At 56.2% G+C, this 24875-nt stretch overlaps 9 protein-coding genes across 9 annotated transcripts; 4 read left to right on the forward strand and 5 right to left on the reverse strand.

Annotated features, from left to right (window-relative positions):
* The first annotated feature begins 336 nt into the window (after positions 1–336).
* On the forward strand, positions 337–2167 carry BCV69DRAFT_285509 (PLP-dependent transferase). The gene has a single exon (XM_025493413.1). The coding sequence runs from the start codon at positions 517–519 to the stop codon at positions 2014–2016; it is 1500 nt and encodes a 499-aa protein (XP_025345077.1). The 5' UTR covers positions 337–516; the 3' UTR covers positions 2017–2167.
* Positions 2168–2171: 4 nt separating this feature from the next.
* BCV69DRAFT_285510 (hypothetical protein) lies at positions 2172–4138 on the reverse strand. The gene is made up of 4 exons (XM_025493414.1): positions 4092–4138; positions 3788–3970; positions 3350–3685; positions 2172–3277 (listed from the first exon to the last, which is right to left on the reverse strand). The coding sequence occupies exons 1-4, from the start codon at positions 4113–4115 to the stop codon at positions 2261–2263; spliced, it is 1560 nt and encodes a 519-aa protein (XP_025345078.1). The 5' UTR covers positions 4116–4138; the 3' UTR covers positions 2172–2260.
* A 663-nt stretch (positions 4139–4801) lies between these two features.
* On the forward strand, positions 4802–6891 carry BCV69DRAFT_253510 (hypothetical protein; the record flags this gene model as incomplete). The annotated part of the gene is made up of 2 exons (XM_025490523.1): positions 4802–5159; positions 5249–6891. 2 exons carry the CDS (start codon positions 4802–4804, stop codon positions 6889–6891), a joined length of 2001 nt encoding a protein of 666 aa, XP_025345079.1.
* Positions 6892–6900: 9 nt separating this feature from the next.
* BCV69DRAFT_285512 (GroES-like protein) lies at positions 6901–8284 on the reverse strand. Its single transcript, XM_025493415.1, has 2 exons — positions 7122–8284; positions 6901–7032 (listed from the first exon to the last, which is right to left on the reverse strand). The coding sequence occupies exons 1-2, from the start codon at positions 8203–8205 to the stop codon at positions 7004–7006; spliced, it is 1113 nt and encodes a 370-aa protein (XP_025345080.1). The 5' UTR covers positions 8206–8284; the 3' UTR covers positions 6901–7003.
* A 701-nt stretch (positions 8285–8985) lies between these two features.
* On the reverse strand, positions 8986–12167 carry BCV69DRAFT_285513 (glycoside hydrolase). The gene is made up of 4 exons (XM_025493416.1): positions 11863–12167; positions 10652–11775; positions 9563–10562; positions 8986–9468 (listed from the first exon to the last, which is right to left on the reverse strand). The coding sequence occupies exons 1-4, from the start codon at positions 12043–12045 to the stop codon at positions 9175–9177; spliced, it is 2601 nt and encodes an 866-aa protein (XP_025345081.1). The 5' UTR covers positions 12046–12167; the 3' UTR covers positions 8986–9174.
* Positions 12168–12328: 161 nt separating this feature from the next.
* BCV69DRAFT_315045 (hypothetical protein) lies at positions 12329–14470 on the forward strand. The gene is made up of 2 exons (XM_025495168.1): positions 12329–13180; positions 13263–14470. Exons 1-2 carry the CDS (start codon positions 12386–12388, stop codon positions 14304–14306), a joined length of 1839 nt encoding a protein of 612 aa, XP_025345082.1. The 5' UTR covers positions 12329–12385; the 3' UTR covers positions 14307–14470.
* Positions 14281–18083, reverse strand: BCV69DRAFT_285516 (WD40 repeat-like protein). Its single transcript, XM_025493417.1, has 4 exons — positions 17198–18083; positions 17007–17110; positions 16780–16904; positions 14281–16702 (listed from the first exon to the last, which is right to left on the reverse strand). Exons 1-4 carry the CDS (start codon positions 17708–17710, stop codon positions 14580–14582), a joined length of 2865 nt encoding a protein of 954 aa, XP_025345083.1. The 5' UTR covers positions 17711–18083; the 3' UTR covers positions 14281–14579.
* Positions 18084–18382: 299 nt separating this feature from the next.
* Positions 18383–19321, forward strand: BCV69DRAFT_253637 (alpha/beta-hydrolase; the record flags this gene model as incomplete). The annotated part of the gene is made up of 2 exons (XM_025490530.1): positions 18383–18498; positions 18568–19321. The coding sequence occupies 2 exons, from the start codon at positions 18383–18385 to the stop codon at positions 19319–19321; spliced, it is 870 nt and encodes a 289-aa protein (XP_025345084.1).
* On the reverse strand, positions 19216–23695 carry BCV69DRAFT_285517 (hypothetical protein). The gene has a single exon (XM_025493418.1). It carries the CDS (start codon positions 23394–23396, stop codon positions 19485–19487), a length of 3912 nt encoding a protein of 1303 aa, XP_025345085.1. The 5' UTR covers positions 23397–23695; the 3' UTR covers positions 19216–19484.
* Between the last annotated feature and the right edge of the window lie 1180 nt (positions 23696–24875).

A 24875-nucleotide genomic window follows, 5' to 3' on the forward strand; every position in this document is an offset into this window, starting at 1 on the left:
TCTCTCTCTCTCTCTCTCTCTCTCTCTCTCTCTCTCTCTCTCTCTCTCTCTCTCTCTCTCTCTCTCTCTCTCTCTCTCTCTCTTCTCTTGCTGTTGGTGTGCCATCGAGCTCATCACGAGTGATTCTCTGTATCCACTTTCACTCCCCCTTTCTTTGGCGTGAGCATGCGTGGTCGTGTGCCGTGCGTGGTGTTGCTGCTGCTTGCTCCCCTCTAGGGCCAAGAAGAAGGCGTGATTGCCGGATTGAGACTCCGCCCAGATGCGCCTTCCGGTGACTGGGTGATTGCTTGGTGGTGGCTGCTGCCCGCCTTTCACTTCTTCTTCCTCCTCCTCTTGAGCATCATCTCCTTCCTTTGCATCGATCGGGTGCTTATGAGAATACCTCGGATCCGCCCCTGTTCTTCACTACTACCACGACTACACACCAACTACTCACTCATCGTCAGGCCATCGACATCGCACCCTGCCCAGCGAAGTATCACTACCATCAACGCAGTACGCTTCCACTCCTCCACTATGGCCCCCACCTCTGCTGCTGCAGGCTCATCGGCCTCGGCCTCCTCCTCTGCCACCACCACCACCACCAACAACAACAACAACAATGGCACCTCTGCCCCCTCTCCACCCAATGGTAATCCCTCCAACCACTCGCGCATAGGAACCATCACCCAGCGCATCACCGCCGAAGCCACTCGCGGTCCCGACGTCTGGTCTACCTTCAACCCCCTCGTCTTTCCCGAATGTGTCAACCTAGGTCAAGGTTTCATGAATTGGTCTCCACCTTCATTCGTACGAGGTGCATTGGAACAGGCTAGTAAAGAGAGGGTAGACGTACATCATTACTCTCACCCTAAGGGGAGGCCAGCACTGCGACAGGCTTTGGCGAAGCAGGTTGGGGAGAGTTACAGGAAGCCAACGAACGACGAGTCCCAGGATGATTTTGATGTTTCCTCAGGGGCAGTTCCTCAACAGAGGGCCGACAAGGGCGTAGGGTTGGATGTAGAGACGGAGATTCAGGTCACGGCGGGAGCCAACGGTGCAATCTACTGCGCCATGACTGCTTTCCTCGAGCCGGGGGACGAGGTAATTTTCCTCTCTCCACACTTTGATCAGTACGAATGCGAAGTGACATTCATGGGTGGAAAACCAATCTATGTCCCTCTCTTGCCTCCAAAGGAGACCAAGGGCTCTCGAGCTAGAGACTGGAAAGTGGACTGGGATGCCCTCGAGAAGGCTTTCCAACGACCCAAGTGCAAGGCCATCATCTTCAATACTCCACACAATCCACTGGGAAAAGTCTTTTCTCTAGAGGAGCTTCAACGGTTGGCTGTACTGTGCATCAAGTACGATCAGCTTGTACTTGCCGATGAGGTGTACGATGTCCTCACCTTTGACGATCAGAAGCACATCCGTATCGCTTCCCTGCAGGGTATGTGGAACCGAACCATCACCGTTGGCTCAGGAGGAAAGACGTTTGCCGCCACTGGCTGGCGTATTGGATGGGCAGTTGGCCCAGCTCATCTTATCAAACCGGTCCTGGTAGTCCACACACGAATCACCTTTTGCACCAATTCTCTTGCTGCTGAAGCATGCGCTGTAGGTCTGAACCAAGCTGGTAAAGAGGGCTTCTACGCTTTGCAAGTCCGCGAGTACGAAGCTCGCAGAAAAGTCCTCTGCGATGCACTTGATGCCCTAGGTCTACCATACACCCTACCCGAAGGAGCCTACTTTATCATGGTCGATGCTTCTGCCCTTCAAGTTCCAAAAGACTACCCCTTTCCTTCGGATCTACAACCCCACTACCGTCTAGGGTACTTTGTAGCCAAGGAAGCACAAGTCGTGTCCATTCCCGCAACGGCCTTTGTAAGCAAGGAGCACGTGCCCATCTTTGAAAAGTGGTTGAGGTTGAGCTTTTGTAAAGATGTGGGAGTGGGAGGGGAGGGAGAGGTGGAAAAGGGGGGACAGTTGGAGCAGGGTGGGCAGAGGTTGTTGACCTTGAAGAAGTTTCTGCAGTGATTGGCGAAGCCGGAGAGGGGGGAGGGATGGCATTCGGAGCCTTGGTGGTGTGAATGATAGATGGTGTCTCTCACTATAGAGACTTCGACAGATCTCTGTTTGTACAATCTCATCTCATCCCTCAATCCATCAATCAATTCGTTCACTCGATCAAACGCGCATGGTTGTACTTCAATAACGATGTGGAGATTAAATCATCCTCGTCCTCCCTTCCTCCCTCCCTCCCCACACGCCCTCCCCTCTGCTACTTTCCCGTCTCATCCCTAACTTCGGCTCCACCACTACCAAAATTCAATATCCCACCTTGATCAAGTAATCCCACTACCTCTTCAGCCCTCTGCACCTTCATATTCCCCAATACAGCATTTACTTTGCCCAAATTATGCGTACGGAGGGCAGTTTGCATCTCTTCTTCAAGGGAGAGGAAGATGTCCCAACGACGTTGGAGGAAGAGACGGATTTGCTCAATGTCCACTTGTGGTCTCTCCCCATCCTCACCATCGCCCTCGCCCTCGTCACCTTCGGGCATTTCGATTTGAATATTCTCAGGGGGTGGTCCTTCTGGTACCTCAAAGGTAATGACCGTCGAAGGATCTTCTGCAACCAATTGAATTTGCTCCTTTTCCTCCCCCGCACCAACCCCCTCGGCCTCTTCCTTCTTGAGCGTCTCGCATCGATCGGCAATCCGTCGGTAGGTGCTGAGCACATCATTGAAAAAGACCGTCACAGCTTTCCCATCCGCCGAGGCCATCCGACGGAAGAAGAGGTTCACACCGTCTTTTCCTAGCTTGGTCAGGTATTGGATCATCAGACCCTTTTCCACGAAGCCGCGGGCGCGTTTGGACTCGCCGCGCATCTGGGATTGGAAGGCCTCGACCAGGAGGGCATCGCTGGTATCCGAGTCGTCGCGCAGGAGGAGACGGTGCGAGGAGAGAAACTCTAGAGCGGCGGAAAAGGGCTTGCCGTCTAGTTGCTTGGGAGTGAAGTTGGGTGGAAGTTGAGAGAGGGTCAAAGGCAAGAAGGAGGGGATGCAGGGAGGGAGAAGACCAAAGGCTTTGGTCATGGGTGTCAGGTCGGGCACTTCCTCCTCGTCGTCTTCTGCATCCGAGTCGGCAGCTTGTGCGGCTGACGTTGAAGAGGGTCCCGCGGAGGAAGACGAGGGAGCATTGAGGGTCTCGATGGAAGATGTAGTCGTCTTCTTGCTCTGTGTCTTCTTTTTGGGAGCTGGAGCGGCTTCTTCAGGTTCAGGTTTGGCGACGTGCTGTTAGAGGGGTGAGGAGTCAAGGGAACGGAGTCAGCACAGGGTAATCTCTTCTACCAGTTCCTCACTCACTGAGCTGTTGAATCCCTCTTTCAGTCCCTCGCTGGTGATCTTCTTCTTGTCCTCCTCTTCAATCCTCTGAATGTCTGCCTTGAGCTGCAGGGTCCGTGCCTTTAATCGTCCCTGGTGATCCACCAACTTGGCAACGAGGGCTTCGTCGAGCTCTGTGTCGGCCTTTCCTTTGACGGAGGGCTCCTCGTTGATCTGAAGGAGGAGCGAGAGCAGCATGTCGTCGGTAGTGGGACCATTGGGACCGTCCTTGTTGCCGCGCTCCGCTCGACCTGCAGAGAGACGGGAGACTTCGCGTGAGAAGTACTGGTGACCTTGAGACTTCGTCGAGTCTGTGATCTGCAAATGAGAGGTGTGTGAGAGAGAGGAAGAGCAACAAGTCTGTTTTGAGCAAGGGATTTCAAATACAACTGACGTCCACCCCTTCGCTCCTACACTCACCTCCTTCAGCAACGGCTCAAGTGTATCATTGAATCCCAACTCCGTGCGGTAAGCTGCCAGCTCCTGTTTCCTCGTCTCCCTCTTCTCATGAATATCCCTCTGCTTCCACTTGATGAAAGACTTCTTGTCGACGTTTGGGTGAACTTCGACGTCGCTGTCGTCGCTCAGCTCGAGATTGTCCCACTGTGGGTATGAAGGGTGCAGTGCAGCACGAGGAAGGTGAGTAGGTGAGCTGCTGTGGAGGGGCGAGGATTGGCCTGCTACTGCTGATCCTTCTGCTCCACATCTCTCCATCTCTACTCACCTTGCTGTAGTTGAGTCTGCTCATGGTGTGACTGTATGCTGTCAGAGTGTATGCCACAGATCTTCCTGTTGAGTGGAAGTGTTGTTCTCCTTGCCTTGGTGCTTTCCTGCGTCTTGAACTTTCCATGGCTAGGAAGCGGGCCCGAGCGAGCGAGTGCAGATTCCGTTCCGGTGCGGGAGGCTGGGCCATGCGGGGGGACGGGTTGGGTGGCCCGAGTGCAGCCTTGAGTGCTTGGCTTTCCGTTGCTGTGAGGTTGCCTTTGCTCCCATGGTCTGGCCTCAGCTCACATCGTCACCTTGCTCCCCTCGGTAGAAGCAGCTGCGGACTCCACTGTCACCACTACGCTACATGCGTCAGCAATAAACACCCACATGCCATCGCCCTATAGCGGTACCCAGCCTCCCCTCTTCGACGCCGACGCCGACGACTTCGACCAGCAAGAGACCACACCCACACCCACTGCACACCGATACCCCCCGCGACACTACGACGCTCCAGGTACAGCCGCCTCTTCCTCCTCCGTCTTTTTCTCCGCACCCAGCACTTCCACACTAGCTGGCACCTTCCCCATTTCTGCGCTGCCCAAGCTCGAGCACATCTCCCTCAAGGCCTTACCTGGATTGCTAGAGAGGCAGACGCAGCACCTTGTAGAGGGATTGGCTGCTGGGACTGCTGCCATGGCTCCTGCTCCTGGCGTTACTCCTCAAGGGATGACTAGGACTGCCGCTGCTCCGTTTAGAGATAGCATAGATGATGGCACAGATGAGCGTTCGCGTCTTGGAGAAGCTCAAGACACTCCCCACCCTCCCCGAAGCCAGAGTCGGATCAGACCACCGGCGCCCATTCTCGCCTCTTTGAATGCAGGCAACGACGAGGGAGGTCTCTCCTCTTCTCATGAGCAGACGCTCACGCCTTACCTCCTGAAGCTATCGCTCGTTGCCGGCACCAGCGGGCTGCTCTTTGGGTGGGACACGGGCATTTGCGCTGGGTTGCTCGTGGCGATCAAGGGGGATTTGGGCCATCCATTGAGCGCAGGAGAACAGGAGCTGGTGGTGAGCGCAACAACAGGTGAGCAAACGTAGACATCGCTACAGCTACAGAGAATTAGAAAGCATCGCTGACTCTGACGCTCCCTCCTGTTCCCTTCCTCCCTTCAGTCGGTGCGATCTTTGGCTCCCTGATAGCGGGCAGAGCCTCAGACTACCTCGGCCGCAAGCGCATCATCCTCATCGCCGCCTGTCTCTTCCTTCTCGGATCACTAGAACAGACAGCATCAAACGATGTCCCTCAGCTCGTCCTGGGCAGATTCATCGTAGGCCTTGCAGTGGGTCAAGCAGCGGCAGTCTGTCCCATGTATCTGGGCGAAATCGCCCCTTCTTCTCTGCGAGGCAGGATCGTTGGTACCAACTCTTTACTTGTCACAGGAGGACAGGTCATTGCCTACTTGGTCAATGCGATCCTCTTCCCCGTTGCGCATGGATGGAGATGGATGGTGCTCGCTTCAGCCGTGCCAGCTGTAGTGCAACTCGTAGGCCTGCTGTCGCTAGATGAGTCCCCCAGGTGGCTCGTTGCAAAGGGAAGGTTCATTCAAGCTCGCAGAGTACTCAAGAAGATTTACCCAGGAGCGACAGAGGATATGGTTGAGAACGAGGTGGACAGGATACTGGAGAATCTGAAGAGGAGTAGGCAGGACGGTCTCTTGAGCCAGCAGGTTGCTGCCACACTTAGGGAATCTAGCCAAGACCGCCCAACCACTAGCGTCAGGCGCTCATTGGACAGCGATGTAGCTGAGACACCTCCGGCTCACTCGTCCAAAGCTACTACCCGCAGCAAGTGGTCTCAGCTCTTCTCGGACCCCACCGACAGGCGAGCCCTGATCATTGCTTCTGGCCTGATGTTCTTCCAGCAAGCTTGCGGATTCAACAGCATCATGTACTACTCCTCCCGTCTACTTCTCATGGCCGGCCCTCCCTTTGACAAGAATCCAAATGGCTTTGCCAGTCTAATCGCCATTACCAACTTCATTGGGACGGTGATAGCGATGCGCTTTGTGGACTCATGGGGAAGGAGGAAGCTGATGCTTTGGACTACAGCGGCCATGTCAATCTCGCTGGCATTGCTCGCAGGAAGCTTTGCGATGATTGGAGATGTGGGAGGTGTGGTCGACACGACTCCCCCTTCCGCACCTTCATCAGCCAGCAATGGTACCATCTTCCCACCGAGGGTCGCAACGACTGGCCCTTCCTCAACCTCCAGCACAAGCGCGCCCTCGCACTTCTGGCCCCTCCTCTCCCTCTTCCTTATGATCCTCTTTACCCTCAGCTACGCCCTCGGCGCCGGTCTCATCCCCTGGCTCATCCTTTCCGAAATCTTCCCCAACCCCAGCACTCGTTCACTCGGCTCTTCCCTCGCAACGTGCGCAAATTGGTCCATGAATCTAGTATGGAGCGCTTCCTACTTGAGCTTTGTACAGTTATTGGGAGGACCGGCGGGGACGTTTGGAGTTTTCAGTGTGGTCAGTGCGATGAGCTGGATTTTCAGCTGGTGGGGAATAGTAGAGCTGAGGGGAGTTGAGTTGGAAGAGGTGGGGAGGAGGATGCAGCAGCAGGAAGGCGGTAGCGTGGGGAATGGAGGGGGCAGTGCAAGACCCACAAGTGGCCGCTTTGCAAATACGGAGGAACACGACGAAGAGCGTGAGCGGTTCATCGTCTCTGGAGAAGACGAGGAAGAGGATGAAGAGGATGAGGGGCAAAGAGACGTTCAGCGACCGAGAGGCAGTGCAGAGCGGACGTCCAGGTGAAAGAGAAAACGATACATTCATCGTAGCTCTGGACACATCCTGCTAATTACACAATTTCCGACTTCCGGGCAACAAAGACTTTGACCGCTTCTCCGAGTGGCTGAGCAAGACTCTACTGGGCGGGGGTATCGTCGATACGGTCTAAAGGTGAAGCAAGGGCAAAAGGTCAAAGCCATCAGCGAACGCTCCCTGTATTGGTGTACGGTCTCTCCCGTCCGATGTATACTCACATACAAGCTTTTCACCGCTGACCTTGCCCTCCTGGAGCAATTGCAGTCCCTCCTTGACTCCAGCCAGTCCACCGGGAATGACCTTTACGACATTTGGCTTGAAGATTCCTTCCTCGAGCCAAGCGCCCAGCTGTCGAATCCACCTACTAGTGAGCTTCTTCTGCTCCTCGGATCCATTATGAGAGTCCCCAACGTTTGTCCTGACTAGGTGAACAGTGGAAGGACCACTAGAGGAGTGAGTTCCCTCGAGCTTGCTAGGCAGGATCGTCGTGATCCTCTTGTCACGACCGCCGGGTAGAGCAGGGGAAGAGCCGAGTGTCTCGACAAGTACACTTGTGGTAGTCTCGGTAGTTACTGCGTCGTACGCTGCAACGATTTGTCGTCCTTCACCGAAGCTCTTCTCGGCAGAGAGAATGTCCTCCTTGAGCTGAGCATCGCTCTTGCCCGTGTAGTCGATGATGACATCCGCTCCGAGCTTCTTGGCTAGGGATCCGGATCGACCGGCAATGGCAATTACGCTGTATCCTGCAAGCTTGGCAAGCTGCAACGCGAAGGAACCTACGGAAGAGGAAGCACCCCAGATCAAGATGATCTCCTTGCTGTGATCTCCTTGTGGCTTACCAGAGGCAGAAGGCTCCTCAAGGCCCAGTCGTGCCTTGTCAAACAGACCCAGCACGGCAGTGAGAACCGCAAGGGGGAGCGTAGCCGCCTCTTCATACTTGACATTTCCCAGCTTCCAGCTAGTGGCAGCAGGAGTGACAGTGTATCTCTGATAGGCACCATACTGGTCTCCCGTAGCCATACGAGTGAAAGACCCTACCTTGTCTCCTTCACGGAACTCAGTCACGTCAGATCCGACGGAGACGACAGTACCGGTAATGTCATTCCCTTCAATTCCTTCGAATAAGCCCCAGAGGGAGAGTTTCCAGTCCTTTGGGTTCGAGGCGACGGCGATGTTTTTGACTAGGATTTCACCTTCACCGGGAGAAGGGACAGTGGGTGAGCCGTAGGTCAGGACGGCACCGTTGGCCTTGGAGAGGTGGACGGAGTCGTTCTTGAGGCTGGAGAGGTCGGTGCTGGACATGATGGGTGAGAAGAGATTGGGCGAGTGGTACTACTGAGAATGAGTGGTGGGTGATGAGTGATGAGTGATGTTGTTCGTGGATCTTCTTCGAGAGAAAAGAGGAGGATTTATATAGCAATGCAGGAATCGAGCCTTGTGTTGTTCTCCGTACCAAGAAGTATCTCCCACTCCACTCCACTCCACTCACCTCTCTGACCTCGGCGGAGCGCAACCGTCTCTTATCCCCGAAAAGTCATCCACGCACACGCCTTCGCACAAGCCAGTCGCTCACACGGAAAGAGCGTTCCGGATTGGCCAGCCTCTCCTCATTCAGAATGGCAATGGCGTGACTTGCTTCAGCTGAGTCTTCGCCATGAACGATGAGGGATCAATGCTCACTACAGAGTACATGTCGCAACGGCAAAGTTTGGTATTGGATCCATCGTAAAGCAACGACTGAGCGTCCTGTACCAATGCACCAACCTAGCGCGGGGTAAAGGGTAAAGGTCCACTAACTTTCTTTTTCTTAGCCCCGCAAACTCCGACTTACATCCCCAACCTCACCCGGCTCCACGCCTCACGCTCCACGCTTCTCGCGCCCCGGCGGTAAGACCAAATGGCCCGCCCGAGGGAGAGACTTTGCGGAGGATAGTCCGAAGGCGAGGCAACTAAATATAGGGGCGTGAGTTGAATCTTGAGTCTTAATACCGTAGACGCCAATGTCAATGGCGTGATTTCAGAGCGTCAGCTTATACTTTGGAGTCGCACTGCGGACTGGAGATTTGACTGAGCGTGGCATAGTCGGGTGCGATCGAGATTGTCATTGTGATTGTGACGTGACAGCCAGCTCGCATCAAATCGGAAAGAGCGGGCCGAGAATGGAGCAATACTGTCTACAATCTATGAGGTTGTTGAACACTGTGATCCGGTTGTAGGGTGACCTTCACCGTCCAGCCCAAGCCTCCTACCACTCCTTCTCCCTGTCCTCGCTCATACCATCAAACCTCTCACCTTCCCTACTCCCCTCCCAGCTAGCCCCTCCTTTCCCCCCGAAACAAGCGAGTCCATCATCACCAAGCACCCCAACCCCACGACGGCCACTGCGATCAAACTGAGCACTACGCTCAGGTGGCTTTCGGAGACGAAGAGGGAGTGGAAGATGCGCGAAGGGAGAGACAAGAGGGAGCTGCGTGGAAGTGGAGAAGAGGTGGAGCGGATGGATATGGTGTGAATTGTTCCGGGGAGAAGCTGCGTTTGGGAGGGGAGATAGAAGAGGGATTGACGCTGGAGAGAGGCAGTGCAGTGAAGGCACGAGTGGTGCGTCAGCGGAGCAGACTCCTACAATAGCACACGGCTGTCTGTACACTGTACAGCTCACCTTCATATCAAGCACCACCTGTCCATCCGAGATCTCAATCTCCACTCCCTCCTCAGCAGACCCATACTGCAGCCTTGGCACAAAGATCTCAGTCCATTCACCCTGTGCGATTCCCTTTTCCTCACCGAGGAGTCCACCGTGGACCTCGCGGAAAGTGCGCGATTCAGCAAAGGCGACTTCGAAGTGTTTGGTCTGGTAGTCGAAGGAAGAGGAGATGGGCACACCGGCGAGCTTGACGATGTAGGGTCTGATAATGGCCGAGAGGGCTCGACCCCCCGCGTACACGCTCTCATCGTCGCTCGATGGCACTAGCGCCGAGGTGGGCGAAGAAGAGCTCTTCTCACCATGTTCTTCACCGGCTTGCTCGTCTTTGGTGACAACAGAAAAGTCCTCGCCATTCCAGCCGTCTCCCCTCGCTTGCTTGCAATTGTCTGGATTGTAGTTCCACCAGGTCCATCCAGCAATATTGCTCGCCTCCATCGCCACGGCTAGAGCGTCAAGTATCACCTCCTGCGCCGCCCATCTGGAGTCTCTTGCATTGAGGCCCGAAACATTCAAGTCGAATGGCACACCAATCTCACCGATGATGATCGGCACTTCTCCGAGTGACAGGCGAGCCAAATCGACCAGCTTGGCGATTTGTCTGCAGTAGTTCTTCCTCAAACCCGACACGCCAAAGAAGAGGGAAAAAGGCAGGAATCCACCTCGTGAGAGGGACTGCACGTCCACACTCATCTTCCACTTCATATCAAACAGCTTGGAGAAGAGGACATTGAGGTCGTAGAAGTGCGGGGCAAAGACGGCATTCTCTGGTCGCGCATTGGGGGTAGAGGAGATGTCCGTCTTGCTAGCGTAGGTTTGGCTGAGAGCAGCGGTGTGAAGTGTCGCTAGCTGGTCTCTATTCAGTGTCGACAGGTGCGACAGAGGCAGATATGGCGGGAAAAATTCGTTGGGAATGGGACCGACGTTGATTTGCAAACCGGGGTTGGATCGTCGCATCCTTTTATGGTGTGAAAAGAGGGCGAAGTACATGGCGTGATCAGTTACGACCACACTGACTTGGCGACTCGGGGCCTTCCTCTCACTCACCTGGCAGCAAACCTCTTTGCAAACGGTGCATAGCAGTCTCTATACCACTCGACGTTATCTCCAGGCTTCGTCTGCGCTAACGTCCCCTCAGGTACAGTCTCGCTCGGCCGAGGATCGTTTGTGAAGTAGTCTTGCCGGAGAATCTTTGCTTTACCACTGTCTTTGTCCCACTCCCAAACTCCTTGTGACCGCCAGAGACAGCTGCTGCGCTCGCTACTGTCCTGCGAGGTCCAGACACTAACCCCCTTTGGGTCTACCTGCCGTACCCCAGTCTTGCGAGTAGGGAAAGGCCAGCTCTTCTCCCACACATTGATGGATTGGCTGTAGCCTTCTCCCAGCGCTAAGCTCTGCCTGAGCGTGGGGACAAGGCCGATGTGTAAATCGGTGTTGTAGTCCCATGCATCCCACGAGTGTAGCTCGATGTAGCCTCGATGTGGTTCGTTTTGCACCTCAAAGCCAATAAGTGCTGGGAGGGGAGCCAGAACGTCGGCTAGACGGCCATAGGCTGCTAGGTATGAAGTCTGCAGAAGCTGTTGAATCGAGACCAGTCCATCCGGGCCAGTGGGAAATGCGTCGGGGTAGGCCTTTGCGGACCCATCAAGGGGCGCAGGAGGCACTACCCTTTTCTTCCATGCAAATGTATCTCCAGCCCAGAAGAGTGTAGCCATGGTGGCAGCAGCCAGCTTCTGATATCCAGACGGCCACACGAAGTCGCCAGCGACCTTCTCGTCCTCGGCACTCCTCTGACTCTCGGGCACCTCACGGTTGCCTACCCAGGCGCTGGCGCAAGGTCCAAAGTTATCCACGTTCATCCCGGCCACCTCGAATGTCCACCTAGGCGCGCCACTGCCGCCAGACCAGCGACTCCATACATCCTGATGAGCACAGACTGTGACCTTGAGTCCTATCTCGCCGGCGATACTGAGAAGCTCGTACAGATAGGCTATGTAGTCTTCGTCGAGCTGTGATGGGTGAGGACCCTTGTGAGCTAGGGCTTCCCAGGTTACCAAGAGACGGATGTAGGGATGACCCCAGGAGAGGAGGCGAGAGAAGTGGTAACGCGCTGAGGAGAGGGGAAAGGGCCGGTTGATGAAAGATAGCGGGGCAGAGGGCGCTGAGGAGGGCTGTTCAGGAGGGACATGGAGGAGCAAGGGTGGGCAGTGTGAGCACGGGGTATAGGCAAGCTGTAGGGGCTGTGTGCAGCGACTCACGAGCTTGCTGGCACCAGACACATTCAGGCCCCTGAGATTGAGTATGCGACCATGCTGATCCACAAAGTGTCGGCCCCGTAGTGAGATTGTGGTCTCAGCGAGGGAAGCAGCTGCGAGGATAGAAGGTGCTGCGCGGGTGAGGGAAGAGTAGGGAGGAGGAGGAGGGGAGGCGGGTCCTACCATGCTCGGATGGGCACAGAGTGGCTGCGACCAAGGCTGTTGGTGGCAGAGCAATCTGAGCAAAGGTTGGTTGTACTGACTGTGACCTTGGTGGAGGAGTTGGCTGTGATCAAGATGAGTTGTAGAGCAACAGACGCAGGAATTGGAAGAAGCAGTGTCCCCACGCTCTTGCGCCAACCGAGGAAGGAGGGGGCAGGGGCCACCCCACTCAGCCACGCCCACCTCGGCATCTACGCCGGCGTTCAAGGACAGGGCCAAGGCACACTTTGTACCTCGTCCCCACCTTGGCCCACTACCACTACGCCACCAGGAACACAGCGGCAGATGACCGACTCGTACCTGCATGCCACTTGCGGACCACCGTGGCCTTGAAGCTCGCATCATCGCAGTGGGACCGTATCCCCTCCGCATCCGTTGTAGAGCGACGAATACCGGGCCACTCAGCATGGCCACCTCCTCCCATCCTCAGGCAGGGCCATCGCGAACACATCTCCCTTCCCTTGAGCCAGCACTCCCGCCACAGCATTCGCACATCAGGCCTCCACCTCCTACTATCGTCAATCATATCCAAGACGACAACGACGACGTCAAAGACGTAGATGCCCTCGCCGCTGACGAACCAGAGGAGAGCTGTCTCATCTGTCTCACCTCTCCCATAATCGACCGGTCTATCCTACCCAATTGCTCACATTCCCTCTTCTGCTTTCGCTGCATCCTCACTTGGATTCAAGTCTCTTCGGCTTCTTACAAGGGGAAGGCTAGACAAGGGTCCCCAGGTGGTGTAGCGGGTGAGGGGGATGAAGAGGAGTGTAGGTGGGGCAGGTGTCCCTTGTGCAATCGTGGCATTGGAAGGTACATCCTCCATGCTGTGCGCAGGGGAAGGAGGGGAGACGTCAATTGGGAACGATGGTGGCTCAGACGCGGAGAGCATACTAGCGGGTATGGTAGGGAGGATGAAGAGGTGCAAAGAGCAGCTAGAAGATCCATACTTGAGGAGCGCAGGCGTAGGAGGTCGAGACAGGATGGCGCTACCCCTCGCAATTCCTCGCGCGATACGACGGGAAAGCAAGCCGACTTGGACTTTGCAAGGCAGATCACACAGAGGAGGCAGATCTACTCTCATGGGAGATACGCAAAGGTGAGTCACCGTCGCAGTACAGGTTAGATTTTGACTCTCTAGCCACACCGAACCTGACCCCGCCTCCCCCTCTGCCTCTCAGCACCTCGGCTCCAATCCTACCACCGGGCTCGGTCCACCTCCCAGCCCCTCCGCTATACGAGCCAAGCCTCATCTCCTCTCCTCAGCTCTGCCCTCTTTCCTCCGGCGGGAGCTGCTCGCGCTCCCACTCTGGTCATCTCCCACTTCCTCCTCCAACTCCTCCTCTTCTACCTCCACTACAGACCCGACGATGACGGCAACGAGCACCGCACTAGACGTCCCCTTTCTTATTACCTACCTCCGATCCCTTCTGCAACATCTCGATGTCCGCTCAGAAGGTTTTGTCAAACTCCTTGGGGAAGTCCTCGGAGATGGACCTAGAGAGAGGCAGTTGGCCGAGCATTTTTCCCATGAGTTGGGAGTGTTTCTCAGATTGGGAGCGAGGGGAAACGTAAAGAGGTTTGATGCGGTGGTTGCTTATGATGTCGATGGCGAAGAAGAGGCGGAGAGGGTGAATGGGACAAGGGAGCGAAGAGCTCGCGACGAGGGGAGAGCCGGTAGCAAGAGGCAGCGAGAGAGCAGCAGGGAGCAAACCTCGGGGTATGGCCCTGCAAGAGGCCCTTCTCTATCGCCTAGACCTCAGATCACGGCTCCAGAAGAGGGAGGCCAGGCTTTCCCATCAGAGAGGGTGAGCCTCTCGCCCTCCCCCTCTTCCTCTCCTCCTTCGGCACCCCCGCCCCCGGCCCCAGATAGACAAGAAATCATCTCCAAGCGCTCCCTCCTTCTACAGCGACTCGCCGCCGCCTCCGCAGAGCAGAGGGAGCGGGCACTCAAGGAGCAGTTGAGGGTTGCTGTAAAGGCAAAGGGGACTGCTAAAGGCCTGGACGGGAATGAGGCTGGGGTCAAGCCAGCAGACGAAGGAGGAGACTCGATTGATGAGGAGAAGAAAGAGGAGCACAGAGCAGCAGCAGCAGCAGTCGCAGATGGCGGCAGCACTTCTCCGAATCAACAGCGCGAAGAGGAGCTCAGACGCTCCCTCGTGGAAGCCAGGACGAATAAGGCAAAAGCGAAGGGGACGTTAGCGGCGGCACGTCTTGTTGATTAGACTATAGTGGACTAGAGTGGAGATACGTAATACACTACTACTGGGCTGGTACTACTGACCTCTGCCCTCTTTCGTGGAACGAGGTTAGTGCTTCCTCACAAAACATTTCTTTTCGGGATGTCTTGATATGCTTCATTCATTGCCTCATTCAAATCTGCTCCACTTCCACCCTGTCTACATCGAGGGCCGTCTCGTCCTCCTTGCATCCCGTACCTCCATTTGTCCTCGACTTTCCTGTCCCTCTCACCTCCCTCTTACCTCCTACTTCCTCCTTCACCCGTATATCCTGACCAAACCATCCGCCCCACCAGCGGCAAAGTAAGGTCTCGTGCGGTGATACCGCACCACAAACACGCCTTCGCCCTGCACAGTCTTGTGGTGGTCGACAATCTCCTGCACCAGACGCAAGGTGGCGTCTTCTTCATCGTCCTCGTCGTCGGCGTCGTCCTCGCCAGCAGGGGCAGGAGCAGGAGTAGAGGACGAGTCCGGAGCTGCCTCATCACTGCTCTTGACTCCGTTTGCTTGCGACTGCACCGCTCCGGCAGCCTTCTTCCCGGCTGCGCCAGCACCCTCCTGCTGCGTCTCCCCATCATCCGTAAACGTCTTCAGGACATCCACAATCTCCCAGATACGCAGCGCTCCGTCATGACCGGCACTCAGAAGCTTTAGTCCCGCCGGATCAATATCCAGCGAGGTCACCGCATCTTTGTGGCCATGCATGCTCGCGAGACATTTCCTGGTGTGCAGATGCGAGACCTTGAGGAATTTGTCTTCGTGGCCCGTGAAGAGGAGAGGGAGAGTGGGATGAGAGACACAAGCGTTGGGTTGAGAAGAAGGGTCGTCGCCTCGTGATCCTTGCAGATTGAGGGGACCGTACGAGACAGTAGCACCTTCCGAGTTGGAGTTTGACGCAGGAGACATTTCCTTGCCCGATGCGACTTCAAAGATCTTGACAAAGCTATTTGAGTAGCTGACGGCACACAGCTTGAGATCGCACTGGATCGAGCAGATGCTAGTCGGCACAGGCAGACCGCCCGTCTCGGCTCTGAACTCCTCCCGAGCTGCCTCACATTCCGGCGGTGAGTCGACACCAAAGTAATCGAACTCGAAGAGCAGAGCGGGTTTGCTCGATTCGTCTTCCAGCGAATATAGTCGGACAAGACCGTCCGCAGAGGCGGTGGCTAAGATAGCGTCTTCGCCTCGAGGAGAAGGCAGCAGAGTCATCTGGGTAATTTCGGATGGCACCGTCTGGCTGTCGACTTGCTCTCCTGCTAGTTTGCTGTCATCTCCAGGGGTACTCGACTGCTCATGATCCTCCACGCCATCTGGGATCCTCCACGTCCGCAGCGTTGCGTCGAGCGAACCGCTGTAGAGTACCTTCTTCGACGGGCAGGTGACAAGAGCCGTGACAGCGCTTGTATGTCCAGTAAATGCAACTGCGCGGGAAGCAGACCCTCGCGAGACCGATGCAGCGCTAGAGGTACCCGAAGAAGTGCTCACGCCATCGATCGAGTCAACCCTCACCATCTTGACAGAGTGATCGTCGGAGGCTGTAAACAATGAGAGACTAACCGAGTCAAAGGCAAGAGCCTTCACCGAACCCTTGTGAAGCGCCAGCGTCTTCTTGAGCTTCCAACTCTGGCTCTCCTCCATGGCAGCATGAGCTTCCTCGAGCAGAGCATCGTCTTCCATACCACTTCTACTGCCACCTTCGCCGACTTCGAAGGTGCCGTTGCTTGCGCCTCCTCGCAGCAGCTTCTGTACTTTCTCCGAAGTCTCATTCAGCTCTTGCCGGCTAGCATCGATCAAATCTTCCTGTCCTGCTCCACTGCTATTTCGTTCCTCAGTTCTCCAGTCATTTGGGCCGCCGCTGGGCTGAAAGTCAAGCAGAGGGGGCTCACTGCGCTGTACTTGTTCTGACGCGGTCTCCTCGTTGATGACAAAGGGTCTGGGCGAAGCCGGACGCTGCTCAATGGCAGCAGCGACGCCACCATTGTGGCCCTCGTCTGCAGGTGCCCTCTGCTCAACATCGCCTGCAGCATTCTGGGCGCCAGGGCCAGACATGTGCCTGGCCATGCCCTCGGGTCCACTCTCGTCCGCCAGAGTCTTGCGAGGCCGTGGTGGCCCCTGCTGGTTGCCCGTCCCGTGGAGAAGGGAGCCAGTGGGCCGATCGGGGAGTGGGTTGAGAGTAGTAGCGCTAGTGAGATACGCGATCTCTTGCAGACATTGCTTGAGGTAGTCTCGGCTCTTCTCTCTTGATCGACCATCCTTGGCTCCACGCTGCTGACCGAGCGTGCTGCCCGTTGCAGCGGACCCTCCGACGCCTCCCAGCGCTGACGTGCCGGTCGTATTTGTAGCATACGTTGAGTTTGGACGCTGGGCTGCGATGTTGGGATCTACGGGCAGCGCACACTGTAAGCATGGGCAAGGCAGCTCTCTGTGTGGCATTGTCGCGGAAAATCTTCTCACTCACCTGACTCTTCCAATCGGATTGGAGTGCTCCGTCCACTTGAAAGCGTATTGCTGTCTTTCTCCAGCCCAGCGACGATAGGATTCTTTAGAGTTCCTTGAGCACCAGAAGAGGAGAGAAACTTGGACCTGTGTAGCAATGAATTTGCAAGGACGTCACTCCAAGCTTCAGCGACAGTCCCAAAGCAAACGACAACGGATCTGTGCACAAGCGCCTCGCTCGTCACTCACCTCTCTTGTCTCAGAGCATACTCGAGCATCTTCACCCTCCTCATGAGATCTGTTTTCAGGTTCTCCACTGCACGCCGCTCACCCTCCAGAAGGGCGATACGAGCCTGATATGGCGGTGAGAAGAAGGAAGCAAGCATATATGCCTTTCAGCATCGAATGATTGAGACCGGTGCTCCTGCAGGTCTACTCACCCTCATCTCGGCCCTTTCGATCTCCCACTCGTTCCGATCCTTCTCGTACCGCCTCCATTCGCTCTGGAGGTAATGCAGAATTCCTGCCAAGGAGTATTCTGGCTGCGAGCTGCTGGCAGCATCCTGACTCCCGCCTCCATTGGCTGCAGGTGCCCCATTTGGTTGCAGTCCGTTGCCTGCTAGTCCTCCATGCTGCTGCTGTTGGCCCAGCCCTGGCCCTTGTTGCTGCTGCTGTTGTTGTTGCATCCCGCCGTGATTGAGCTGTTGACCACCTAACCCTTGGTTGAGATGCTGCTGTTGCTGTTGTTGGGCCATGCCGGTGGTTTGCGAAGTGCCACCAGAAGCCTTTGGCGATAGGGGTGCGTTCCTGGGATATGTGAGGGTGGAAGCCGATGCACTACCGTTGTTCCAAGTGGGCAGGGGTGCGTAAATTCGAGACGGCGAGGAATCGTCGAGGGAGCGTTGTAATCTATATGGGTCCGATGAAGTCTCGTTGCGGGGGCCACTGTGCATACGATGACCGGAGGGTGCGGCTTGCAATGACGGACGAGGGGACAAATGCGCTAGCTGCTCTCGCTACGGCGCTCCGCTAGACGATGACCACGTCGAGTTGATGTCTCCAAGTGGGTGTAGGTAGACGCGGAGGAGGTCGCTGGCGGGTGACGTCGTGTGAGCGGAGCTTGAGGGAGCGCGGGGTGACCGAGAGGAGGACAGGTGACTGGTGGTTACCTGACCTGGTCACTCGGAGCCGATCGCTGCTGGACACGAGCAGAGTGAAGTGTCGTGGCAGATGACCCTCGACGAAGGACGATGTGCGAGGTGGGGAGTGAGCGAGCAAAGGTTGATGGGTTGGTGAGGACCAAGAAGGTCTTGTGCAATGGCGCCGCCTGGATGTGACGACCGACGACCAGAAGCGGATTGGCTGGGTCCACTGAAAGAGCAACACACACCCCGACCGCGCGCAGAGGCGAGGCTCCCACACCCGCTGGCCTCCCCCCGCCTACGCCCGACGCCGGCCACCCCCAGCCGGCGGAAAGGGGCACACGCAAGGCCGCTCGCTACTCCACCTCTACACGCATACACAGAGGCAAAGAACAAGCCAAGTAGAGCGCAAGCCCCAAGATTCACATCAAGGCGAGGATGAGCACGACTGCGGACCACAGCACCAGGGAGGCAGACGGCTTCATGGTCGAGCGTGTGTCCTATGGTAGTCATGCTCGGCAAGTCATCGATTTGTACAGCCCCACCACTCCTGACGCTGCAGCTGCTGCCCCGCTGCCCCTGCTAGTCTTTCTTCACGGGTGAGCACTGCAAGGGCAAGATCAGGACACTTTTGCATTGAGCGGCTGACCAGTCTCCACGTGGAACAGTGGCGCCTGGCGTACCGGGGATATTGCTACGCACCACGATCTCGCAGCGTCTTTAGCCAAGGCTCGAGTCTGCTGCGTCGCCCTAGTAGAGTATCGCCTTTCCCTTCCCTCTGCCGCGCCGGATCAAAGCGGAGGGTTCCAGAATCAACACCCGGCTCACATACAAGATACCCATTTGGCTTTGAAGCTACTGCTAGTCAGCGCGCCGAAAGGCAGGTACAATTTACACCGAGCGGTTCTAGTGGGTCACTCCATCGGCGCTTGGCTTCTCTGCTCGCTCTTGCTCGACTGCACAGCGGCCTTCAACATCCCACGCCCCTCACCACCGCCCCTCAGCAGTGAAGAGCTAGCCACTATCCGGCAAGCAGTCCATGCTTGGGTATTGGTAGACGGCATATATGACATCGATGATCTTCTAGTCGAATATCCAGATTACGCCGGTTTCGTCTCTCAGGCTTTCGTGCCGCTTGGAGACCCTCCTTTGGCAAAGGGAGGAGATGAGAGGCTGCGTGCCGTGTCCATTCCTGCTTGGCCGGCAGCAAAAGAACCTGCAGTTGCTCGTGTGATCCTTGCTCATTCGAAGGATGACGAGCTTCTGACGTTTAGGCAGATACGCGCGGCGACGGAATATCTTCGAGGTATTCTCGGGAGAGAGGGAATTCAGGAGGACCATGAGACCTTGACTGGGAAACACGATGACCTACTGCAGACACACCTCTTCCGAAATTGGCTGGAGTCAATAGTCTTGTCGTAGCGTCGAGCCCACTAGTTGTCACAAGTCGTTGAGCTGCAAGAGGATAGATGTGTCTAATTCTAAGAGGCTGGTAACAAAGGACAATACAATACACAACCAAGAGAGATAAGGGTTTTGACAGATCTGGTGACATGGAATTCTGATATGAAACAACTTTTAGCATCTAGAAGGCGTAGCCTTTCTGACTGGCCACACTCTGGGTGGATCCATACTCTCCGTCTCGATCCATCGCTGCTCCATAGGCTTCAGAGAAGGGATCCCTCGCGGGTGGCAGAACAAAGACGGGGTGAGTCTGAGGCGTAGAGCTCGACGCGTCGCTGTCACTGCCCGTGAAGCTGGGCGAAAGAGACGATGATCGAGGGAGGACCCGTACTGGGCTACTTGGGCCAGACACTGCGGTGTCTGCCGGCAATTCGTCGGCCCAGACGATCCTATTGGATGCCGTTCTCGATTGCAAAGCCTCGGGATGACGCGCAGCTCGAGAAGCTGTGATGCTGCCACTCCTCATCCGAGCTGGATGGGGCACATTGAGCAGTCCGCCCGCCATGGCAGGCCCAAAAGTGGAGCCCCTGCGACTTTGAGAGGGGGTGTGCGACAATGGACCTACGTGCTCGCCCGAAGGATAGAAGGCGGAGCTGTGCTCGCCATCGGGCCTCTTCACCCGGTATTGGTCTGCGAACAGAGAAGCCGTAGTGGCTGGCGCCTGAAGGAAGGGGTTGGCACTGGCAAGTCGACTGGCGGCGGCTGACGGGGAAGTCAAGTCTGCATGACCGAGAGCCAAGAGCCCGGGGAAGGGCGGCGGCGGTGCTCGGGCCGAGTTGGAACGCTTTCGACCTTTGGTGGAGCCTGCTGACGATGAAGGGGCACTATCGGTGCTTCGCAAGCTTGTAGCGCTGCGACGGCGTGGAGAAGAAGCATCGCTTTCCTCGCTCTCAACAAATTCTTCTTCTTCATCCTCGTTCAGAAGTTGCCTAGGCTGAGGCCGAGAGTAAGCTCTGGGACGACCTCCCACTGCAGAGTCTCGCAGCCCTGAAGGCGCGAGGGGAGAGTGCGGCGTGGTGAAGGATTTCGATCGCGCGCGGCCTGCAACTGCTGGCATACTGGGCGCTTCGGCTGCCGGACTGTCTGAAGGCACAACGAACGATGCTCGCAACGGCGAAGAAGCCATGCCAGGCCTCTCAAGCAAGGAGCTCGAAGGAGCTTTGGTGGGGCTAGGCTTCTCTGGTCCTATCAGCGACAGGCCGGGGGCAACAGACACCCGACGCGATATGCCTGGCATATACGTAGGCGCCGTCGAGGCTACCGAGTCAGAGCGATATCGTGGTGGCGCCGAGAATGTCATCGTCGAAGCGTCTGAATTGCTTCGCTTGTACCTTGGACTCGGACCTTGCGACGTTGAAGCAATCGAGTCTGACCGATCCCACCTGAACCCTGCCTTCTCAGTGGGTGACGAGATGGAGTCAGACCTTTCCCGGCCGGCGAAAGACTGCTTGTCCAACATCATGGAAGCAACAGAGTTGGCACGTTTACTCCTTCCCTTCGGCTGCTCAAACATCATCGAAGCCGCCGAATTTGCTCGCGAGCGATACAAGGGCAGGACGTCGACGGAGGTCATTGAAGCAGTGGAGTCCGATCGCTTCTCGCGCATCTTGACCGGAGAAGCCCATGGCGATATAAGCTTCTTCTCGTCTTCGTATACGGGCTCGTCCACGATGATGATAGGTGCAGGTCGCGCTGGTCGCGCCGGTCGATCTGACACGCTCGGTGGCTTCTCGGTAAAGGTGTCGTCGAGCTTGATGCTCTTCCTGACGAAGACCGAAGCGAACACCGCAGCGATGACCGCAGCCACCTTGGTGATTTTGGCCCAGACGAACTTGAATGGAGTGAGGGGGTTGGGAATACCATTGAAGAGCACGTAGCAAGGGATAAATCCACCAAAGCCGGCAAGCGCCAGGAGGGGCTGCTTGAAGATGACCGAGCAGAAGTAGGCGAGACCGAAGGTCGTGCAGAGGTACCATAGACACAGATGACCGAGATGGTAGAACTCGGCGATGAACGTCGCACCGATCTTGATCTCCGAGGCGGATCGAGCACTGGTACCCCAGGTCGTCTTGTTCATGGTCAGAAGGGCGAAGATCTTCGACGGCAGGAGACCGAAGAAGTAAACGAATCCGTACAGCGAGAAGACCATCAGCCAGAGATCGGCAGAAATGATGACGGCCATCGTCGACTTGACGAAGGCGATGCCGAACATGGTCACCAGCCAGATGACTGGTCGGAATGGCGCGGTAGGCTCGAACAAGAAACGGAAGACCGTGGCGACTAGGATGAATGGGTAGAGCGATTGCTTGGTGATCTCGACCAGCATCCACCATGAGTGCAGGGAGAAAGCGTGAGGGAACCAGAACGCCTCACGGAAGAAGCTCTTGGACCAACGTGTCTGTTGCTTCACCCATCGAGGGAACTGGGTAGGGCTCTCAGACTCGCACCAGGTTCGGTGTGTATAACGGGTCTTGAAGCCTTGCGCCAGAATCTGATTGGTCAAATGTCGGTCGTCTCCGAAAGTCGTCTCCTTGCCGCGGTAGGTCTGGATGTTCCATAGCCCAAGGATGACGTGCAGATCGTGCGAACGGTACATCGACATTGGTCCTGAAAGACACGAGACGCAGCGCCACCAAGACTGGCAGGCGCGCTCAATGTTAAACGCGAACCAATACCGCACGGCACACAGACGGGCCAAGAAGCTCTCTGCACGGTTCCAAATCTTGACGTCTCCGGTCACGCCACCGACGTTGCCGTGCGACTGTAGAATCGTCAGCATCTCGTCGAGAGCGTCGTCTTTCACGAGGGTGTCAGAGTCGGTGGTGAAGATGGCGTGCTTGGTCTTGAGAGCCCAAAGGGAGATAGCGAAGGCTGTAAACATGGCGGTTCGCTTGTGCCCATGGGGCTGGCTGAAGCACAATGCCTCATACGACGACAGTTTGTATTCAGCCTCCCACTCGTCGACTTGCTTCAACACTACGTTGAGTGCCACGGCGAGGGAGGCTTTCTGAGCTTCGGTGTGGTGGCCAGAGATACGATGCCAAGCTTTGAGCGCCTTGCTCCTGCTGTCGGGGTATGTTGCCAGAGTGTCGAAATACGTCTTACGGTGGACTGCCGAGAGCAGGACGGGAAGATGAACCATGAGACTGTTGTGGTTGGCAAACTCCTCCATGAAGGCATTGGCCATGTCTAGATCGGGTTGGTCGTTACCGTCGACGACGCCAACCACGCATTTGGGCTTGAGCTTTTGCTTCTGCAGAGACCGCAGACACTCTTTCCAGGCCTGCTCATCTTCACGGTAGCCGACGACGGCGATGCTGATCTCGGCGTCGGGATTCATGAGCTGATTGCGCGGCACCTCCGGTGCTTGGCCTTGCTTTTCGGGATCGTCAGATGGCTCTGGTACTGGGTCTTGCTTTGCCTCTACTTGCCAAGGCCTGCGTCGCCTCTCGGGAGGACATCCCATCTTCGCTTTCCTTCTACGGACGATGTTGACAACGTCCCAGCGATTGCAGATGGCACAGCTGTACTGTGTGAGGAAGTCGGCCATGAGGATAGTACCGTAAATTCCGACGGTGGTGACATGAAGGTCGATGACTTTGATACTATAGGTGTATCCAAAGATGAGCACTATGACCAGGGCTGCTGAAAAGATACTCTTGACGATCATCTTGAGGTATCCAAAGACGCTCATCTTCACTATCGGACGGTCGGGTGGCTCAAGATATGCCGGCACACCATAGACAGAGGCAGGTGCATGCTGCTCCAGAGAGTGTTCCACCGGTGGTGCATCCTGCTCTACTGATGCTCGCTCCGATCTTGAGGCCCATGAGCCCGTTGAGGATGGGCGGCGTAGTGATCGTGCTTTGGGTGACGATGGAGTCTGAGAGGCGAGGGTCTGGCTATAAGATGTCTGAAGACCGTGACTTTGCGAGCTCGAATCGATGGACCTCAAGGAGTGAATGTCCGTACCGCTGCCACTCCTCCGCATCTCTTGTTGCACGAACTTGTCGTCAAAAGGATCGACTGACATCTTGATCTATGGAAGACCTTTGGCCGGGTCACGAAGTTTTGGAGGATCGGGATGTCGAAATAGGTGTGCAGGAAAGGCACAAAGATGTCCACAAACCCTTGGGTATATTTTAGTGAACACGTTCCCGTCTCGCCTCATCCAAGCCTTCTCTCATCGTATTGAGTTACCGATTGTAGAAGGTCACCGCGCCACCAGAGTGGAACACACCCGCTCTGCGGAACTGCCTGACATAAGTACCGTGTGGGAAAGAAACGATCGACGGTGGCAACACACTGGTAGGCTACCATACTCAAGTGCAGCATCCGCATCAGGACTTTCGATCCGAAGGGGCCGAGCTGGAAGCTCTTGTGTGAAGCATGCTTTCCCATGCAGGAACTCTACGGTGCAGCACACTGCCAGGACCTTACAAGCTGAGGCGTGGCATCGAGAGACGGGCTGCAGACGTCATGCAGGTCAAGCAAGGAGCAAGCCCCAAGAAGGTGGATCTCACTAATGCAGACAAGTATGGGCGAACTGGCCGCTTAAGCGAGGTAAGGTTAGCATTGCAGTCACAGAGGTTCGGCAGTAGCATTTGGGGGAACAGCTGTAGCTGCAGGACAACGAGGCAGTTTGACTCAACGATCGAAGGCAGGGAGGCTGACATGGGGTGAGCGAGGGCAGCACGTCACTGCGTGTGTCACTATTGCGCCGTCCATTACAGCTGTCATATCGAATGCCGATAACAATGTCCCGTCGGGTGGAGCTTGGGGAAGACTGGCGCGAAGCCTTGTGCGCACGGCAAGAATTCGCCGAGGCATGGAAGGCCTGACCTGCAGCGATCTTGTCTTGGCCACGCGGCGGGATGACAAGTCGACACACTCCGCTAGTGCTGGAACCCAATTTAGGTACGCAGCCCATGCCTCGACAGGCGGGGAATACTCCGCGCAGGGGGATGCCGACGTCAAAATAGGGTCCTCGAACAATGCGGTCTGCTCCGCCTGATTCTAGACTATCGGCCGACACTTGCTGGCACTTCTTCTGCGCCTATCGGTCCATCCTTGCTCTCTTGCCCTGCCTCTATCGGTCAACGCTGCTCAGTGAAACGCCGACTCGGCCTGCGCCTGCCGGCCTCAACATTCTCACGACACGAACACTTTCCTTGTCAGAACCTTGTTTGGACCTGCCGCATTTCGCTGTCAGACACAACAGTCGCTGCTGTGTGCTCCGAATTGCTCCAGATCCGCAGAGCGCACTCGACCCGCGTCCCATGAGGAATCGGAAAGGAGATGTTGGTGAGGCCGGGCTATTACGGGAACTGTCGGGTAGTTCCGAACACCCAAGGTTCGTTCGTCTTTGGTCTCCTTTGTTTTCAACCTAATTGCAGTTACTGGGTACACCTCAAGGTTCAAATTTTAAACGCGCGGCCTTCCAGACAACCTGCGCGGCTGCAACAAGCGCTTGACACTGGCGGTGACGTCTTCGGGAAGTTCCGCCCTACCA

The sequence above is a fragment of the Pseudomicrostroma glucosiphilum genome, assembly GCF_003144135.1.
Source record: "Pseudomicrostroma glucosiphilum strain MCA 4718 unplaced genomic scaffold BCV69scaffold_19, whole genome shotgun sequence".
Taxonomy (NCBI): domain Eukaryota; kingdom Fungi; phylum Basidiomycota; class Exobasidiomycetes; order Microstromatales; family Microstromataceae; genus Microstroma; species Microstroma glucosiphilum.

Excerpts from the sequence above, each read along its gene's own strand:
- BCV69DRAFT_285509 (XM_025493413.1), top strand. The coding sequence starts at position 517 with ATGGCCCCCACCTCTGCTGCTGCAGGCTCATCGGCCTCGGCCTCCTCC.
- BCV69DRAFT_285512 (XM_025493415.1), bottom strand. The coding sequence starts at position 8,205 with ATGTCCAGCACCGACCTCTCCAGCCTCAAGAACGACTCCGTCCACCTC. Across the intron at positions 7,033-7,121 it reads CAGCGGTGAAAAGCTTGTAT|ACCGTATCGACGATACCCCC; the intron begins GTGAGTATACAT and ends CTTCACCTTTAG.
- BCV69DRAFT_285516 (XM_025493417.1), bottom strand. The coding sequence starts at position 17,710 with ATGCACAGTGGCCCCCGCAACGAGACTTCATCGGACCCATATAGATTA. Across the intron at positions 17,111-17,197 it reads TCGAAAGGGCCGAGATGAGG|GCTCGTATCGCCCTTCTGGA; the intron begins GTGAGTAGACCT and ends CCGCCATATCAG. Across the intron at positions 16,703-16,779 it reads AATCCGATTGGAAGAGTCAG|ATCCCAACATCGCAGCCCAG; the intron begins GTGAGTGAGAAG and ends CGCTGCCCGTAG.
- BCV69DRAFT_285510 (XM_025493414.1), bottom strand. The coding sequence starts at position 4,115 with ATGAGCAGACTCAACTACAGCAAG. Across the intron at positions 3,971-4,091 it reads GCAGACTCAACTACAGCAAG|TGGGACAATCTCGAGCTGAG; the intron begins GTGAGTAGAGAT and ends TCATACCCACAG. Across the intron at positions 3,686-3,787 it reads TTGAGCCGTTGCTGAAGGAG|ATCACAGACTCGACGAAGTC; the intron begins GTGAGTGTAGGA and ends TCTCATTTGCAG.
- BCV69DRAFT_285517 (XM_025493418.1), bottom strand. The coding sequence starts at position 23,396 with ATGTCAGTCGATCCTTTTGACGACAAGTTCGTGCAACAAGAGATGCGG.
- BCV69DRAFT_315045 (XM_025495168.1), top strand. The coding sequence starts at position 12,386 with ATGCCACTTGCGGACCACCGTGGCCTTGAAGCTCGCATCATCGCAGTG. Across the intron at positions 13,181-13,262 it reads CTCATGGGAGATACGCAAAG|CACCTCGGCTCCAATCCTAC; the intron begins GTGAGTCACCGT and ends TCTGCCTCTCAG.
- BCV69DRAFT_285513 (XM_025493416.1), bottom strand. The coding sequence starts at position 12,045 with ATGGTAGGACCCGCCTCCCCTCCTCCTCCTCCCTACTCTTCCCTCACC. Across the intron at positions 10,563-10,651 it reads GCAAAGAGGTTTGCTGCCAG|GATGCGACGATCCAACCCCG; the intron begins GTGAGTGAGAGG and ends ACACCATAAAAG. Across the intron at positions 9,469-9,562 it reads AGGTGGTGCTTGATATGAAG|CGTCAATCCCTCTTCTATCT; the intron begins GTGAGCTGTACA and ends GCCTCTCTCCAG.